At 30.1% G+C, this 18,495-nt stretch overlaps 1 protein-coding gene across 1 annotated transcript; it reads left to right on the top strand.

Annotated features, from left to right (window-relative positions):
* The first annotated feature begins 503 nt into the window (after positions 1 to 503).
* Positions 504 to 2,448, top strand: LOC146919609 (homeobox-leucine zipper protein HAT22-like). The gene is made up of 3 exons (XM_085713030.1): positions 504 to 989; positions 1,105 to 1,184; positions 1,926 to 2,448. The coding sequence occupies exons 1-3, from the start codon at positions 546 to 548 to the stop codon at positions 2,215 to 2,217; spliced, it is 816 nt and encodes a 271-aa protein (XP_085569156.1). The 5' UTR covers positions 504 to 545; the 3' UTR covers positions 2,218 to 2,448.
* Positions 2,449 to 18,495: the final 16,047 nt, after the last annotated feature.

Raw genomic sequence — 18,495 nt, 5'->3', positions numbered from 1 at the left:
ATAGAAACTTTTTCTTAAAAATTGTACATTCATTGTATTAAAAGTCTAAAACTTTATATTTTCAATGTAAAAGTTGTCTTTTAATTCTATTTTTAGTTTCTTTAGTTTCTTAACTTGTACCCTAAGGACATAAGTTAACATAACCCTTGATTTAAAATCAGACGATTTAAACTACACAATGACTTTTTACAATTGTAGTCTACCATTGTCATTGATGGTGAGACTAATAAATTTAACAACAGTATATGTATGGGGTGTTCAAATGGTCAACCTTTGTATAAGAATATAGAAAAGACTTTTTTTTTTTTCACTATTTCTTTCCGATATACCAAGATTCGTTCCCTACTTATTAATTCCTCCGTTTGATTATGATTAATAATAATCATAGCCACCCACCCACTCACCCACCCACCCAACGCCCCCACAAAAAGTCTTGTATTCATTCTCCACCTCCCTTTCTCTTCTAACCCTTTATAAAACCTTACCATATTATCTAATTTTCCATTCATCTCCACCTCCTTCATTCTTCTCTCAAGTATCAAAATATGGGTCTTAATAATGATCAAGATTCTCTTCACCTTGTTCTAGGTTTATCTTTGAATACTTCTACTACTCCAAAGGAAATAACTACCACCACCACCACCATGAATCCCTATTCCACCTCCAACGAGCCATCCTTAACGTTAGGACTCTCTGGTGAGAGTTATAACCGTACAAATCACAAACAAGCTCCCAAAGGTTATGGTGAGGAACTTTGTAGACAAACTTCATCACCTCATAGTGTTGTTAATTCATCTTTCTCAAGTGGGAGAGTGCTGCAAGTGAAGAGGGAGAGAGATGAAGAAGAAGAAGTAGAAGAAGAGAGGGTTTCTTCAAGAGTTAGTGATGAAGATGAAGATGCTACAAATGCTAGAAAGAAACTAAGGCTTACCAAAGAACAATCACTATTGCTTGAAGAAAGCTTCAAACTACATAGCACTCTCAATCCTGTAATTATTTTTCTCATCTCTTCTAAATTATAATTAATTAAATTAACTAATTAAATAATTAGAGTAATGATTAATAATAATATTATATTAATATTCTGTTGGATTTGATTTTCAGAAACAAAAACAAGCTTTAGCGAGACAGTTGAATCTAAGGCCGCGACAAGTTGAAGTATGGTTCCAGAATCGGAGAGCCAGGTACGGACATAAACTTTTTCATTATATACCGTACATCACCATTATAGAGTCATGAAAATTAATATTGAGATATATTTAAATAAATTGATACAAAAAAATTATGTAATTATCTACCAAAAATTTAGTAGCTAGACAGAGTTTCTGCATTTTTTTTGTTGCTATTTCTAGATATTTTATGAATATCATGTGGTATATTGTATGTATAAATCTTCTTAAAAAATCTTATATTTAAGGATAATATTTTTGATAAAAAAATTAATAGTAATTTTTTTTAACATCTATTAATTTGTCCTTTTTTTTTTTACAAAACTCATTTTGCATTATTTATTATATTAATTATTTTTTTACTAAATCACCTCTATTTATTTTACATATAGGAAATATAATTTATTTTCTTATCTTATAAGGGTTAATATGAAAGAGAGAGAAAAAATTAGGATAATAATATATACAACTATGTTGCCAATAATTATAAGAGCAATTTTAAAAATCGATACAGATTATTCACAAATTTATTATTATTAACCAAATTAACTATTTTTTATTAGTTAAATAATTTTTTTTATTAAATCCTCTCAAAAAAAGTCGTATATTAAAGTAAGGAGGGAATATAATTTAAAAAGCCTTCCTTTGCTTTTGGATTTGTGGTTGTTAAGTATGGATTTGACAGACTAAGCTAATAAATGTTGGTGCATGTTTGGTGTAACTTATAATAAATAAATTTTGGTTTGAATTTTACAGAACAAAGCTGAAACAAACAGAGGTGGATTGCGAGTTCTTGAAGAAATGTTGTGAAACATTAACAGACGAAAATAGGAGGCTCAAAAAGGAGTTGCAAGAGTTGAAATCATTGAAAGTAGCACAACCTTTGTACATGCCTATGCCTGCAGCTACCCTCTCCATCTGCCCTTCTTGCGAAAGACTCGGCCGCGTCGCCGACGGTGGTGGTGGTTCTAATAAAATCACTGCCTTCACCATGGCTCCAAATACTCATTTCTACAATCCTTTCAACAATCCTTCCGCAGCATGTTAAACAAAAAAAGAACAAATATGTCGAGTATAGTATTTCCCACAACCATTGTATTTTTTTGGTTGAGGGATATATATACGTTTTGCTAAGCTAGGGAAACGTACGTTGTATTTAGTTTAGCTAATACTGTAGAGGATTATAGTAACTGCTAATTATAGTTACTTTTAATTTTGGTTTTTCTTCCTATTGTATTTATATGTTTATAAATCATTATAGAATACCTCGTTCTAAGAATCTAAAGACATTACTAGTATTTTTTCATTTTTTTTTTTGAGACTTGAGAGGTGTAATTTTTCATTGTTGAAGTTTGTTTTCTTCATTTTTCATGTATTAATGCTTTGAAGAATATTTTATCGCGACCCTTTGATCGAAAATGATATAACTATTTCTTGTGTTTCAATTAGTAGTTTTGTTTTGCGCAGCAAATAAGCAAACAAGTATGAACTATGAGTAATTCTTGCAATATAACCATGGGGACAGGTTTTTTTTTTTATTTTGTTTTTTTTTTTATGAAATCTATTACCTATGGGAACAAATTTATTTACGGAATCAATTAGTCAAATAAATTTGTTAAGAAAAAATCATTTCATATATTATTGATATATGCACACACGTATACGTAGTTGATCCAGACGCGTGTAATAGTGCATGTAATAATAGTGATGTATAAATAATTATTAGGTATAGTTCCATTAAAAATACTTATACTGACACAATTTTGAAATTAACTAGTTTCTTCTCACGTGTTGGGATATTTAGAATTCTTTCTACCAAATTGTCTAGTCTAAAATATATTAATAACTTTTTTTTTGACAAAAAAATATATTAATAACTAATGATATATTCGTTGACATTAATAAGTTTCATGCTTTAAATGAATGATTAAATATTTGATTTTACAATAGTTTTTACACATGTTAAGATTATATGATATCTATACTCCCATCTTACACTATTTTTTTTTTTTTTTTTGTTTTTTGAAAGGTCCCATCTTACACTATTTTTAAGCAAACATTTAGTTTACCATATTCCAATATTTTTAAGCAAAAACATTTAGTTTACCATGTTCCACTATTTTTTTTTTCTTCTTGTCCTAATCTTTGTTATAATATTATTGAATAATAAAATGTTGATGATTATAATAATATATGAGTGGGATGGGAGGTTGAGATAATTATTAAGTTAGGGAAAGGTCCAAGGTGTGGATAGTGGATAGGGAAGTTAGGTCACGTGTTTTTGTCTGCAAATCAGTTACTCAAGGAGAGATTGAATGAGTGAGAGAGAAAGAGAAAGGGAAGGTGCTGTCTAGAAAGAAAGGAACGGATGGTGAATCACTCTTTGAAAAAAAAAAGATAGATGATTTTAGAGAAATGATATTTATACAATTATTTTTTAACAACTTTTTTTCTCATATTCATGTTATAATTTTACTTTTTCTTTATTACTTTGGTTTCTGTGCCAATATACACTTTTCTTTGTGAAAATGTGGTTGTTGATTTGATTGTTATATAAATTGATGTTCAAATAACCCTACCTTGATTTTATGTGTATGTGGTACCATGTCATGAGATGCTTTGCCTTTAAGGGAACTTGTGGGACACAACTCCACGTGATGACCCAATGGGAATGAGTCTATCTCAAAATCTTAACATGGGATTTCACTGACCCACCCTACTTTTGGTTGATTAGCAAAAAAACCTGGACCCCTAAACCCCACAAATTCCGGTTCACACGTCATCTCAGGTTCTCTTATATACCCAATTTCAACGGTGGTGATCTCTTTTATTTCAACCCTACACATCGTATACGTGTTCCCCACGCTATCATGATTGGATTTGGAAACTTTGAATGGACACTAGAGCATTCAATACGTAGCCAGAGACGTTCCTAACATCTTACTGCATGTTAGTACATGTAGCAAAATTAATAATACTAGTAGTACATGTAGCAAAATTAATAATACTAGTACTAGTAATAATAATTCAATGGATAAACAATGATATTGATGCATGTATAATGTCATTATCGAACTTGTAAAAACAAATATTTAGTGTCTCATTTGTTAGTCATCTAGTCTAATAAATTGAACTAAACAACGAAATTATATTAGAAGACTAGATGATATAGTTGTTACTTGAGTTTAATAGTTACGAAATTACATAGGAATTAAAGAGAAAAGGATAACAAGTTAGGTTGTTAATTTTTTTAATGACAAAATCAATCCACCTAAAAACAACATTTATAGATTGAAGAGACACAATATTGATATATATGATTGTTTGAACTCTTTGTAGGAGATCAACAACTTATAAGGTAGGAAGCAAAAAATAGCAAACGCAAATGATATAAACGCTTATAAATTGTCAGATCACGTTTTTTTTTTACATTTAGTCACTTTGCTTGAAGCGCTTTGATGTTGTTTAGAATAAAAACTTTGATCACTAATTATAGTAAAAGTTTCCCTCATTCTTATTTAAAAAATGATACGTGGATCAAAATAATTAACAAAAGACACTTGTTGATACATTTATAATTTCAATACATCTAAGGTTTACAAGAAAATAAGTATTAATATTTTCCATTAATGTGACAATGAGTTATACTTTTAGAGATTAAAATGGTATCATACCCTTAACTCATCCATATTATATACTCCATCCGACCACATTTATAAGTAACTTTTGCATTTTCAAATTCATTAAATAATATATGCATCTGAACTATATTACAATTCAAATATATCTATTTTTTTAAGGAAATTCAAATACATCTGTTATTTAATTATCTGAAGAAAACAACAATCATTTATAAATGTTACAGAGTAAGTAAATGGATTTCATTGAAGACAATACAATAAGACATTGAATTAATTTCACACATTACTCATTATATCTGCCTCCTCATATATATCATCACTTTCATCACCGTCGCTATCATGATCATATGAGGCCCGGCGACTTCAATGCCCATGTTAAACTCCAACTCCCATATCATTTTTTATTCATGGCTAAATTAGTTGTATTATTTTGATATCGAAATACAAACGTAGTCTGTCTCATCCTATTCGTTTTTTACTTTCCCTCTTACTATCATTGTTCTAAAATTTACACATTTACACAAAAAATTAAAGAAATTTTTTTAAAGACACTCCATATAACATATAAATTTTAATGTCAAAAAAATCAGAGTACGTCTTGATTAATTTGAAAAATGTGTTTGAATGAAGAAATTTTTTGAGGTGACGATAAATCTACAGAATTTCAAAATGAAAAGATTTTATAAAAGATTTTGTGAAAATTAAATTATAATAAATGAGTGGGATGGGAGGTTGAGATTATGTAGTTAGGGAAGATAAAAAAAATATTAACAAAGAGAACTAGTGGTCCTAAAAAGAAGCTCAAAAAGCAAAAAAATGATTTTTTTTTAGTCTAAAGAAAAATGTGCATTTTGATAAAAATAGACCTTGATGAAAAAGAGTTAATATGTTTTATCTTCTTCATTCACCGAGTGGTTTTATGTCATTTTTGAACCTAAAATCTTCTAAGTGCATCTTTTCCCTATCTTCTAAGCTAAATAAGTAGTTTTCATATTGATCAAATTTATCTTTCGGTTTTTTTTCTTCTTCGTGATTTCGTCGTTTTAATGCGACTCTGTTTGATTTTTATCTTGGTGTGGTGCTCGTTTGATTTTTCATTTTGATGCGGTGTTCATTTGATTTGGTTGTGTTTGTATCTGATGCTCTATGCCAATTTGAATGAATGTTTTTTCGTCATAAATCCTAACTACTCTTTGCAATAATGATGGTAGAACAAAGTTCTACGTTTGTATGATTTAATATGTTGAATGCAAAATTTGTCTTTTAATTCATTTTTTAACCCACTAACTTGTGCCCTCGTCTGCCTTAAGGACATAAGTTGATATGATCCTTAGTATTATGGAACATGCTAAAAAGTTCCCTTATGACATTTGTTAAAATGACAAAAATAAATATATTGTTTTGCAAAATTGTGAAAAATGATAAATTTAACTTCTTAAAAATTAAGATATTGTTGAACTCATTGCAAACTTAGCACAACCCTAGTATTATTCATGTGAATATTTGTGGTGTTTGTGCATCTTTGGTTCTTGCACTTTTTATTTCAAGCATGATCAACCTAGGAGTATATTTAAAGTTATGAAAATGCTTGATAAATGGATCTCAAATCTCAATAACTAATTTGGTAACTTAGTTTAGTGGACATATTCAACCAACCTAATCACTCAGGTATAAGGATTAGGACCATGAAGAGATATAACAAGCTTAAACCTTAATGAATGGAGTTAATGAGTGCTTAGACATGAGAGAATCCTAAATCCATTTTATTATCTTATGTTATTGAAAAACACATTAGGTTAAATTCGAATATGAGATGTCATCACACCACACCACACCATTGTTACTACGCAAGTCATTAGGGAACCAATCATTAAATCTTTCAGTTTAATTAATTTGAGTCTTTCATATGTTTTCTGTGTTGGTGACACAACATGTTGCATCGCCTGAATCTGTTGATAAGTGGCAAATTGACGTTTATTTACTTATATATTTCTAGGAACTTGTTAACTTACTTTGCAAGAAATCTTACGAAAAATCCTTAATTAATGTAAATATTATAAAGCTATGTTAATATTGGATTTCTTGTAATTTTACCTTGTTTCAAACATATTTTGTAGTGGTTTAAAGCAAAGGAATGAACAGCCCAAGAAAATAGCTAAAATGAGGTTAATTATATGCTACTCGACTGGTGAGAAAAGCACTGGCTTGGCATTCAAGGCAGAGAACTCAAGCCAAAATAGGGAAATTTCGCCTCCATCAAAGACTTCATTCAGCTGGCGAGGGGAGGCTGTTTTAGACCCACGTGGCAGAACTGCCAGCGACCCACTGGACAAGAAACCTGCATTCGTTGCAACAAATAATCCACTCTCCCAAGGAATTTTCACTTTTGGAAAACCTATAAATAGTTGGCTGCATCTTCATTCTTTTGGGCATTCTTGGTGGTTAAAAGGTTGAGAAAAATATTTATAAGAGTAAAAATAGTTTGTAAATTAGGTGGAACATTGAGGCTTGTAGACCAAGTCACTAAAAGCTACATATTTTCTTCCTCTTCTATTTTTTGTAAGTTACAAAGACAATGTGTAACTAATTTCTCATTGTGTTGGGATTAATCGTAGTGAGTTAAGAATCTAATGTAAATACTTGGTTTCGAAGATTAGATATAAACCTATTTTGTTACATCGATGTCTCCATTTTTGCACGCAATGCTTTTCTGTGCTATCCGAAATTGATCTTTTGACTTAGGGATGGTAGACATAAATTTCAGTTGTAAGGGAAATAGGCAAAGCCATTCTATCAGCTAATTGAGCGAGACATTGAGATTTATGAAGGGCGATAGGTGAAAATATGATTTGAAATAGGAGGAGTATATAACTCATCAAGGAACAAGATTAGAAGATTACCGAGTTAAACTTAATCCCATCACAACATTCTCAACTGAAAATTTTCACTACATTTTATTTTTAACTTAAACAGATCACTTTTTAATGAATCCCCAACTCAAAATTGTTAAAGATAGTTGACAGGTTTAAGTTATCAAGTCTTTGTGGATCGATAATTAAAAATACTTTGATACCGCAAATCGAGTTTATCAGATGTATGCATAGATTGCTCACACCAGAACTCAGACTTAACATGAGATTGAAATAACATTTTCAATCCTAAGAAGGTATCAAATGGAGCACTACCACATGCTTGAAGAAACACATGTTGCATACTTAATAGAAGAAGAAGTGGAAGACTCCACTTCATAATGGTTCAACTCAAAATAAGGAGAAATGGCACGACAAAATCCAGATGTCATTGGTATATCTAATGACTGGGAGAGGAATATCAGAGATTATGTTGTGTTTGACCTGAATTCTATGAGCACTGGAATTATATGATGAAATTTTAGTGTTTAGCCATAGATCACTAGATACAAATTATAGCATATCATCAGTTACAAAGAAGGAACAAGAAATTGTGTACCTTTGAATTAGGTTGATGGAGGATAAACGTAGACAACGCCGACAACTATGAGAGGGATAACTACCCTCATTCCGTCTAGCTCTAGGTTTCACCATGACATTCAGAATAATTAACCGTCTAATGGGATGACGTTTAAATAGCTAAACGGCTGAGGGCAGGGACCTCTCATTGGGCTTATCTAAATGGTCCAACCCATCACGGTCCATTTAGTAACAAAAGCCCAATCACTCAAATTCATCATATAATTAGTGCTTAACACAATAGACCATAATTTATATTATGATATCAACTTATAATAATTGATTATTGTCAATCCATAATTGATTAATTAAATAATTAATCCAACAATCTCCCACTTGGATGACAATACTCAATTACTGAAAGAATAAAAAAAATTCACTTGTCATAAAGAATTTAAAATTTAAAATTACATGTATGGTCAAAGCACTAATCATTCAAAAGAGAAGTAAGCTTTAATGCTGCAGAAATTGAATCCGATAGGGAAAACAAATCATACAGATCAAAGACTCACTTTTCTAACAAATGATGAATCTATAGTGACACGTTTGAATTAAAAGGAATATGTCACTAAAGAATAGCCCAAGCATTTTAAAAAATGCTATAACAAACTCCCACTAACCCAAAATAACATAGACTTGATCAAATCATTATGAGTTACAATACTCATATATATAAGTCTGTGGTTAGTGGTTCTGCCAATGAGTTTTCAATTCCATAAAAGTCATATATCCACATAGGTATAAGAATAGTAATTACTTATAGGGATAGCCTATAAAGAGAGAGTAATTACATTTAGTCAAAGTCGATAAATGTTCTATGACATTCAATTAATCCAAGTTTTAAAAAAATGTGACTATGAAAATCCATAAAAGCAAAATAGGAAATTCAATAATCCCCAAATTGGATTAACATAGACACGTAGTTTAAAGAAAAAGATGTGGATTAATGTGGCCACTAGAATGTCAATAACAAAAGAACATTTATGATTATCTCAAATTATAAGTACCACAAGAACACAATATCATACTCGATAGGAGTATTGATATTATACATTGTACTTACTATTTATGACCTCAAAAAATGTGGAATGTTGGTAAAACAGAAGCACAATGTATATTTGCATGCCAAGAAGTTATTGTGCATATTCCAACAAAATTGACTTAAGCATCCAATTATGATGCTCATTGAGATCGATAGAATTTTAACATATATCTCAATATAATAGAATGAGACTAAAGTTTAAAGTCTCTTAAGCTATGCCATATTTTATAGTGTGCACAAGAGTATATGGCGATAACGAGAATAATATTGTGTACACATTTCTCTTGATCTCACATATATATAAACAAGAGTGAGATTTCTCATTTGAGCTCATAATATATAATGTTGTGTACACACTCCCACTGATCCCACATATATATATATATATATATATATATATATATATATATATATATATATATATATATATATATATATATATATATATATATAACAAGAATAAGTGGGATTCTCATTAGTGATCACTGATACAAAAAAAATATTATAATAATGTAATATTCAAAAGTGGGATACTTAATTACCAGTGCAAGATTATCAACATAAGTGGTTATATAATTTTAGCCAATAGAGTTTCATGAACTCAACCACATATTTTGCACATGAGCATAGCAGAATTATTAACACAAGTGGTAACTCAAAGATAATATGAAACCCCATAAATACATATTTTATCAATGGCAGATATTATCAAGAATTGGGTTTCGTAGTTAACCACATATTCTGCATTTAGAATTAAGGAGATTGTAAATTTTCAATTTAAGAAATTTATAACACAAAATCTCCTTTTTCACAATTAAAATTCCAAAGAATTTTATAAATATAGTAACCTCTATACGACAAAATATGATGATTATATAAAAGGTTTATCATCATATGAGTGAGATAAGTCTCTATTATTATAAAATAGGATATGAGACTCTATTCACAATTTTAATAACTCACTCAAAACTCAAATGTTATAATTATACTTACACAAATTTGAGAAAAAACATTAGGTTACAAGCAGCGGAAATACACAAGACTTATATTTTATTATTATTGAGGATATAAGAGAAAATAGTCACAAGCTTTCATAAGTATTAAAGAATAGCAATATCATAATTAATATCCTCAATATAAGTCTCTATTTCATATCTAAAATATGAAAACAAATAAATATATTTGTTTATGAGATATAGTTAGTTGACATGTAGAATTTTTCTCACTTGTTGAAGAATGATAGTTAAACTATCTTACCCACAAAAGGATGATTATGTTAAGTAATGTCATACCGATAGGGTATGTCCATCACGTTACACAATACATAGCAATGATTCTCCCACTTGATAGAGAATAGACAATGATAGTTGAATTAAAAAGGTTTGAAAGATATTTTAAATAAAATATTCAACTATTTCTCTATCACAAAATGATATGTTAAGTAATGTCACACCGATAGGGTATGTCCGTCACTCACATAACAAAGGGATAGTAGCAATCCGATATATTTATATATATATATATATATATATATATGTATATATATATATATGTATATAAATCACATTTAGGTAGAAATTTAATTCAAAATGTAATAATATTGGATTGCAAAATTTATACAATTTTCTACATGTCTTTTAACAAAGTAACTTACTTATATTAATCTCATTCAAGGATCTTAACGATAATAAGTAAGAACTATATCATCACAATGTACCATTCTTATGTCTTACAAAATTTAAACATTGATAGAGTATTCTAATTATAATTGACATAAGTATAAACATTTCAGGTACATTGAATAATAACAATTATATTAATAACAACACACCGATAGGGTATGACTGTTACCAATATAATGTTAATCTATTTAACAAAATTTGCATAATTGTACGCACGATAGGTGAGATTACAATTATACAAATAAATAATGTTTATGCTTAAGAGAATATGATACAATAATATCATGCATAAACAATTATACTTAAATTTACTCAACTTCGGTCATATTCAAATGATAGAAAAATGTGCTTAACAATATTTTAAATTAGCACATCATAAATATGATTTTAGAATTTCTTTTATATGAAGTAGTATAATAACAAAAGTTGTTATTTGGAATAGAAGTGTGTCGAATAGTTTTCTAATTTATCCAGAAAAGAACTCTTAGAATAAAATTTTTCAATACTCCCACTATAAATTAGAAAAAACACAAATACAAAATGAAGCATTATAGTAAGAAAATAGTATATAACAACAGAGTTCTGTTTAGAATATTCTAAAAAAAGAATTTCACTTCTATATAGGATATCATAATTGCACAACAAAAGAGAAGAAGAACTAAATTTCTTCATATGTGCAATAATAAGCAATAAGTCACAAGAGGATAGAATAATTAAATAACAACTTATCTCGCAGAGTGTGACATTCATCCTTATACTTAGAGCCACTGAATTTTGATGACTTAACGAGAATATCTTATAATATAGTCATCTCAAAAATATTCATCAATAGAGAATAAGCAATTATAAATAAGCATATGTGAGACTCTAATTATAAATCAATATGATTTATATAAGAATTCAGATGTAAGGATGATACATATTTCAAAAATTGCCTCCATTTTTAATAAGTTGTTTTGATAATAGTTAACAGATAAACAACAAGGAGGCTTACAAATTTTAATTCATCATTATAATTTTAGCATAAAAAATGCAATAATGCATTATTTACTATATACAAAAATACATAGTTTAACATAATTGTGATCCAAATATTTAATTGCGACAAGACACACTAATAGTATTTATCACAAAATTTATAGTAATAAATTACGGGTCTAGATTAGAGAGTATAGCAGAAAGCATAATGTATATTAAAGAGAAATATGTCAATATTATATTCAATTAATATAAATGACATATATATATATACAACTCACTATACTCATTTTGAAAACAAAATATTATGAGGACCCTTCAAAACAATTTGTGACAAGAATCAAAGACAAGTGTCTTAGTTTAAATATGTTGCCAAAAGAATGATCAATTAGTGAACTTTGGATCTTTATGCTAAGACAATATGAATTCAAGAATATCTTACATTAGAATATTTATAATGCCAAGAATATTTAAAATCGTAAAATATAAATTAATTATACTTGGCATTAAAATTAACAAAATTGAGCCTTCTATAAATTCACAATAGTAAATGTAAGAGAGAATTTTCAAAAACAGTTTAAGCTCAAATATTGAAACAAGATTCACAATAGTATTCAAATATTTGACAAAATTTTGAAATCCATGCATCAAAAAATACAATATCAACAATTCTCAAAATATATTAGTTTATACAAGATATTTGAGACAAGAATATAAGACTGAGTCTAAAGATTCTTCACAATACTAACACTTTAAAAGAATAATTTACATAAGTGTTGTATTTTAGACTCAAATCTAAAGAATGCATGATTTCAAAGAAGATATGATTCTCATATTAGTATACATCAAATATTTAAATATCTCATAAACTAATTTAAATCCCAATTTTTATGGGCACAGAATAAATCAAATCTTCTTAAGAATATTTTGGGTGGAAGCAAAATTATATTTTTATCCCAAAATAATATAATATTTACTAATTAATTGAGGATGCAAAATTTCTCAGTGACACATTAATCTCAAGTTTAAGAGAGTGAGATTTCTCATGAGTGTCAAATAAGAGTAAGGAATCTTTCTATAATAGAATATGGTATTTTAGAAAACAATTTATTCCCCAAATAATAATATATAATATATCTTTAGCTATATAAAAAAAAATTCCAAAAGTATGCCAAATAACCAGAATATAATAAATAATAAATATTTATCATTAAATAAAATTTTGGAATTTTTGATAGTATCACAATCGCCGTGGCTAAGTTCCTGAATTATTTATTTGAAAAAAGCCAAGTTAAGAAAAAGAATTGGACCGGAGCACCATGAAAGCAATAGGTTTAACCCGGTTTGATTGGTTCCGGATCGGGTAACCTTCGCCCGTATGACTGTAAACGGGTCAATGTTAACCCGCGACGCGACCCGGTTGTTACTGGCGATTTTCGCAGTAAAACGCGGCGATTTTGGTACGGATCTTACCGACATTGTGAGAAGAAAAGAACCCATGTATTAATTTTGAGAATTATCGACTTAATTGGCAGCTGAATGAAATTAGGGTTCATCCCAAAATCCAAAACTGGACTGATTCAAATTTCGATTTTATACAGGTTTGGTTCGGAATCGATCAATTAAGAGAAGCCCTTTCACAATTTTTGAATTCAATTACTTGATTTAGAGAGATTTCAAATCGAAATTGTTGGGTTTTCACGAATCCGAAATAAGAAACAATAAACTTGCGGTCGTACAACAGTTGTTGGGTTAAAGGATTTAAACACTTGGATTGTAAACAACAAGTAATCATGCAATTTAACAGTTCAACGTATATCAAACTTTAATCAATATTTTAATGTTAAAATTTGATCTAATAATGATAGGGTCAACATGATTCGACAGCAAGAATAGGATAATAGCCATAACATGTATCTATTGGCTCTGATACCAATTGATGAAATTTTAGTGTTTAGCCATAGATCACTAGATACAAATTATAGCATATCATCAGTTACAAAGAAGGAACAAGAAATTGTGTACCTTTGAATTAGGTTGATGGAGGATAAACGTAGACAACGCCGACAACTATGAGAGGGATAACTACCCTCATTCCGTCTAGCTCTAGGTTTCACCATGACATTCAGAATAATTAACCGTCTAATGGGATGACGTTTAAATAGCTAAACGGCTGAGGGCAGGGACCTCTCATTGGGCTTATCTAAATGGTCCAACCCATCACGGTCCATTTAGTAACAAAAGCCCAATCACTCAAATTCATCATATAATTAGTGCTTAACACAATAGACCATAATTTATATTATGATATCAACTTATAATAATTGATTATTGTCAATCCATAATTGATTAATTAAATAATTAATCCAACATTATAAGGCCAGAGATTACTGCTGCTCATTTTAAATTTAAACCTATGATGTTCCAAATGTTACAAATTGTAGGGAAGTTCTCTAGTGTTGTAACTTGTAACAAAAGATCCTCAGTTTCACCTTAGGCAATTTCTGGAGGTTGCAAGCAAAATCAAGATACTTATTATTAAAACCATGGAATTCGTTTATATTGATGTGGTGGGAAAGATTTACAACTTTCAAAACCATTTAGTCAAACTGGAACAAGTACTCAAAAGAATGAGGTTACATGGCTTAAAGATGGATCCTACCAAGTGTGCATTTGGGATCTCAGGTGGAATTTTTTTTGGGTTTCTTGATACATATCAACGGGATCGAAGTGTAGAAAAATAAGGTCAAATTGTACTTAACTCTCTATTGGAGAAGTTAAGGAACCCACAATTGAGGGACAAAGTTCCTTCCCGCAACGTTAATTGCTTGAAGAAAGGGAATCACAATTGAGGGAATCAACCAAACCTTGGCTAAATTCATTCCCCACCAATTACATCTATAGTATTATCATCACCACCACCAATATATAAAGTCTAAAACAATATACTCCATTACCGGTTAATTATAATTATAATTTTGCAGAAAAATTAAGCAAAAGATCCTCTGAATGAAAAATAAAACAAAGCAATTTTGGCATGTCATACGTCAACAAACATGCATGGAGTTTAGCAAATTATTTTCATTCTCAACAAGCCTTTCAAAATTGTTCAACCTATCGGAACGCAACTTTCATATACTTTGCAAGATCATTGATGACATTCTGTCATTACGTAATATTAGGGACTTATTGTGACATTTTGATAGAGTTCTTATGCAATTTCTACTGTTCTGGAGTGCAAAAAGCTTAAATGTTGAAGTCTGTTCGAAGGAAATCGTGCCACGCCAATTTCAAGCCGTGCTGCGATTTTTGAAGCAAAATTACATCCTCCCTGTTTGAGGGAAATCGCGGCACGCCTATATACATGGCGCGGCGCGATTTTGATGGGTCAGGCCCATGACTTCTATAAATACTGCACTCAATCTGAAGAACAAGGGTTACGATTTTGGAGAACGAAAGTGCGATTTTAACACCCAGAAGGCTGCAGCGGACAGGATTTCATCATCTCTAACCCAGTTTATGTATGTTTTAATTCTTTCATTGATTATGCTATTTGTAAACTCAATTATGAGTAGCTAAATCTCTTAGAGATTAGGTCGGAGATGAACCTATGTAACCCTAATTGATCATATGTTGCTGTGAAACTCTATTACTTATTAATGATATTCTAGTTTTCATTCAATTCAATTGTTCTTACTGCTTTTTATATCCTGATCAAATATAAACATGATTTTGTGAGATTGAATGACTACTGACCATAGCTTTCGACTTAGACCTAAATTGAATTGTTCTAATAAACATGGTTAGTCTAGGAATGGATAATCGTTTGTTAGTGATATTAGGTTAACGTGCTTAAACCTTTGATGATTATTAGACCACCTAAGGAATTAGGGGTTGTAGTTTAAAAAGAGGGTCCTAACTCAAGGGATTGATTAGGGCTAATTTGTTAACTATCGTGAAACTAGAGAATCATTAGTAATAATAGGTGCAGTAACCAATTAGGGGGAACATAGAGGATTCGAAGACCTGATCTCATCTCTCTCCTATTTTCTTAATCAAATCTTTACTTTTTTATTTGATTTCTTAAAATCAAACCAAATCTACTGCCTAGTGGCAAAACAAAATAAACTTTTATACATCCTACTTTTATAACGAAATTGAATAATTGAAGTTAAAAACAGTCCTCGTGGGAACGATATTTTTACTACTTCGATAGTTATTGGTGCACTTGCCAATCTTCTATCAATCATCATGCCGAAGATAAAATTTAGTGTGTTTGGATGCAACTCCCTCTATTTCTTTGTTCACTCCTAGATGACTTATGAAGCAATTTTTCCAACTCATATTTCTAAATAACCTACACATGTTTTTGGAAGCGTACTTCCAAACTACATATTTTGGAGGATACAAAATTCAATTTTATAGATTTGTACATCTATACTGAGATGTGGAAACGGTGTGTACATCTATATTGCAACTCCCTTCTCTTCTCTCTTTATAACATTGCTAAAACGGTGTTTGAGATGTGGAAAGTCCCTGTCTTATTTTATCATAGTAGGTTTTAATATTGAGCCACACTCATCCCTACAAAATTGGTTTATAAGGTGATGGGAGTTTATCTATTTTTATAAACTATAGTCAAGTTGTATCTTTACTCTACATGAGACTTGGTTTTTTCAACAGTTATGTAATTCTTTGGCAATTAAAATATTTTCAAGAAGGCGACTCTATTTGTAGGAACACCTATGGAGTACCAGTTTGACTGTTCAAACTTTGGAAACAAACATAAACCATTGTTTACAACCAAAAAAAAAGTAGACCATATATTTTTTTGGCTTAAATATGTTATTCGTCCCTGCAAATAGGGGTCGCTTAAAATTTCGTCCCTGCAATCGCTAATCCTTTTTTTTTGCCCCTGCAAAGTTTAATCAGTTAAAAATTCGTCCCTTGACCCAGTTAATGACTGCCACGTCATCAAAATTACCATAATGGCATGGGAATTGACGAAAATACCCCTGGGCTAATTTTTTTTTTCAAAATTTTGAAAATTCTTTTTTAAATTAAAAAAATCTGAAAAAATAATTAAAAGTCAAAAAACAATTCGGAAAAAAACTGTTAAAATTAAAACTGAAAAATTTTCGGAAAAAATCGTAAAAAAAATTCGGGAAAAAACTGAATTTTTTTTTAAGGAAAAAAAACAAAAAAAAATAAGCCAAGGGTATTTTCGTCAATTCCCATGCCATTTTGTTAATTTGATGACGTGGCAGTCATTAACTTGGTCAAGGGACGAATTTTTAACTGATTAAACTTTGCAGGGGCAAAAAAAAAGGATTAGCGATTGCAGGGATGAAATTTTAAACGACCCCTATTTGCAGGGACGAATAACATATTTAAGCCTATTTTTTTTACTACGTTGAAGTGGAATGGTTTGACTATCAACTGCATCACAGTCAAGTGATATTAGAATCAACTGATACATAATTGGTTGATAACTAATGACGAATCGATTGACACTTGAATCAGTCGTCGACTGACGTTGGAATCAACTGATGTGGAATTGTATGACAACCAAATCAATTGTTGGCTAACGGCTAAACATTGCTACCAAGTCTAAATAGGTTGGATTATGTTAACAAGTTTTATTAGGGTCGTGTTAATGTTTAGTGATAGTCTTAGAGTATGTAACATAGATTTGACCAAATTATTAGATCATATAACCACTTTTTTACATAAAATTTATTTGGATCAAATTCACTAAAAAAACACTTTATTACTTCAATTTGTTTTTCATGTATTCTTAGGTGGTAGTTCGTCCTTCAACACTATGCGTTATTTGGCGTAGTCTAAGAATCCGCAGATGAGAAACTTGATCCTTTGTGAGTGTAATCACTTGAATAAAGTGGGAATAATGGTCACGTGAGCAAGTTAGCCGGCATCATTTTATAAGTTGAACAGAAGACGAATCAAGCGCAAACGACTTCTCATATGTCATATCAGCTAAACACGAAATTTCGCATAACGAGAATACACAATAATATTTTACCTATAAAACAAAAAAGTAAATCCCATCTACAAACACTTGTTTAATGCATAGCCACAAACATTAAACTACAGAAACTAAATAAAATAATAACAAATTCCATGCACTGAATAATTAATGAGTACAGTTTAAATATTCATGAGTTCCATGGGTGACACAAAAGCACAGTGTTCCTGGCAGCTATTCAACAAATGTAGTTAGTACGTTACTTTCTTATGGGAGCTATTGTTTGTAGTTTACTATTAACTAAATATTAAAATCAAGTGGTTACAAAAAGCAGGTGCATGTGATGATATTATAAGACATCATAGTGTCCTAACATGAAGAAAACAAATAGAAAGTTTCAAACCAACATTGTCATGCTGGACAAACTCTCACCCGCGTGTGATTCATATGCTTTCTCCAAAACAACTAGCTGCCACCAACTTCCAAGATTCCCATCACTCACATTGGAT

The sequence above is a fragment of the Medicago sativa genome, chromosome 5 (assembly GCF_051527215.1).
Source record: "Medicago sativa cultivar Bolivia chromosome 5, Bolivia_mono, whole genome shotgun sequence".
Lineage (NCBI taxonomy): Eukaryota > Viridiplantae > Streptophyta > Magnoliopsida > Fabales > Fabaceae > Medicago > Medicago sativa.
The sequence above is the reverse complement of the archived record's forward strand: the minus strand, read 5'-3'. Positions and strand labels throughout refer to the sequence as shown.

Coding starts and splice junctions, on each gene's coding strand:
- LOC146919609 (XM_085713030.1), top strand. CDS start 546: ATGGGTCTTAATAATGATCAAGATTCTCTTCACCTTGTTCTAGGTTTA. Junction 990..1,104: donor TACATAGCACTCTCAATCCT/GTAATTATTTTT, acceptor TTTGATTTTCAG/AAACAAAAACAAGCTTTAGC. Junction 1,185..1,925: donor TTCCAGAATCGGAGAGCCAG/GTACGGACATAA, acceptor TGAATTTTACAG/AACAAAGCTGAAACAAACAG.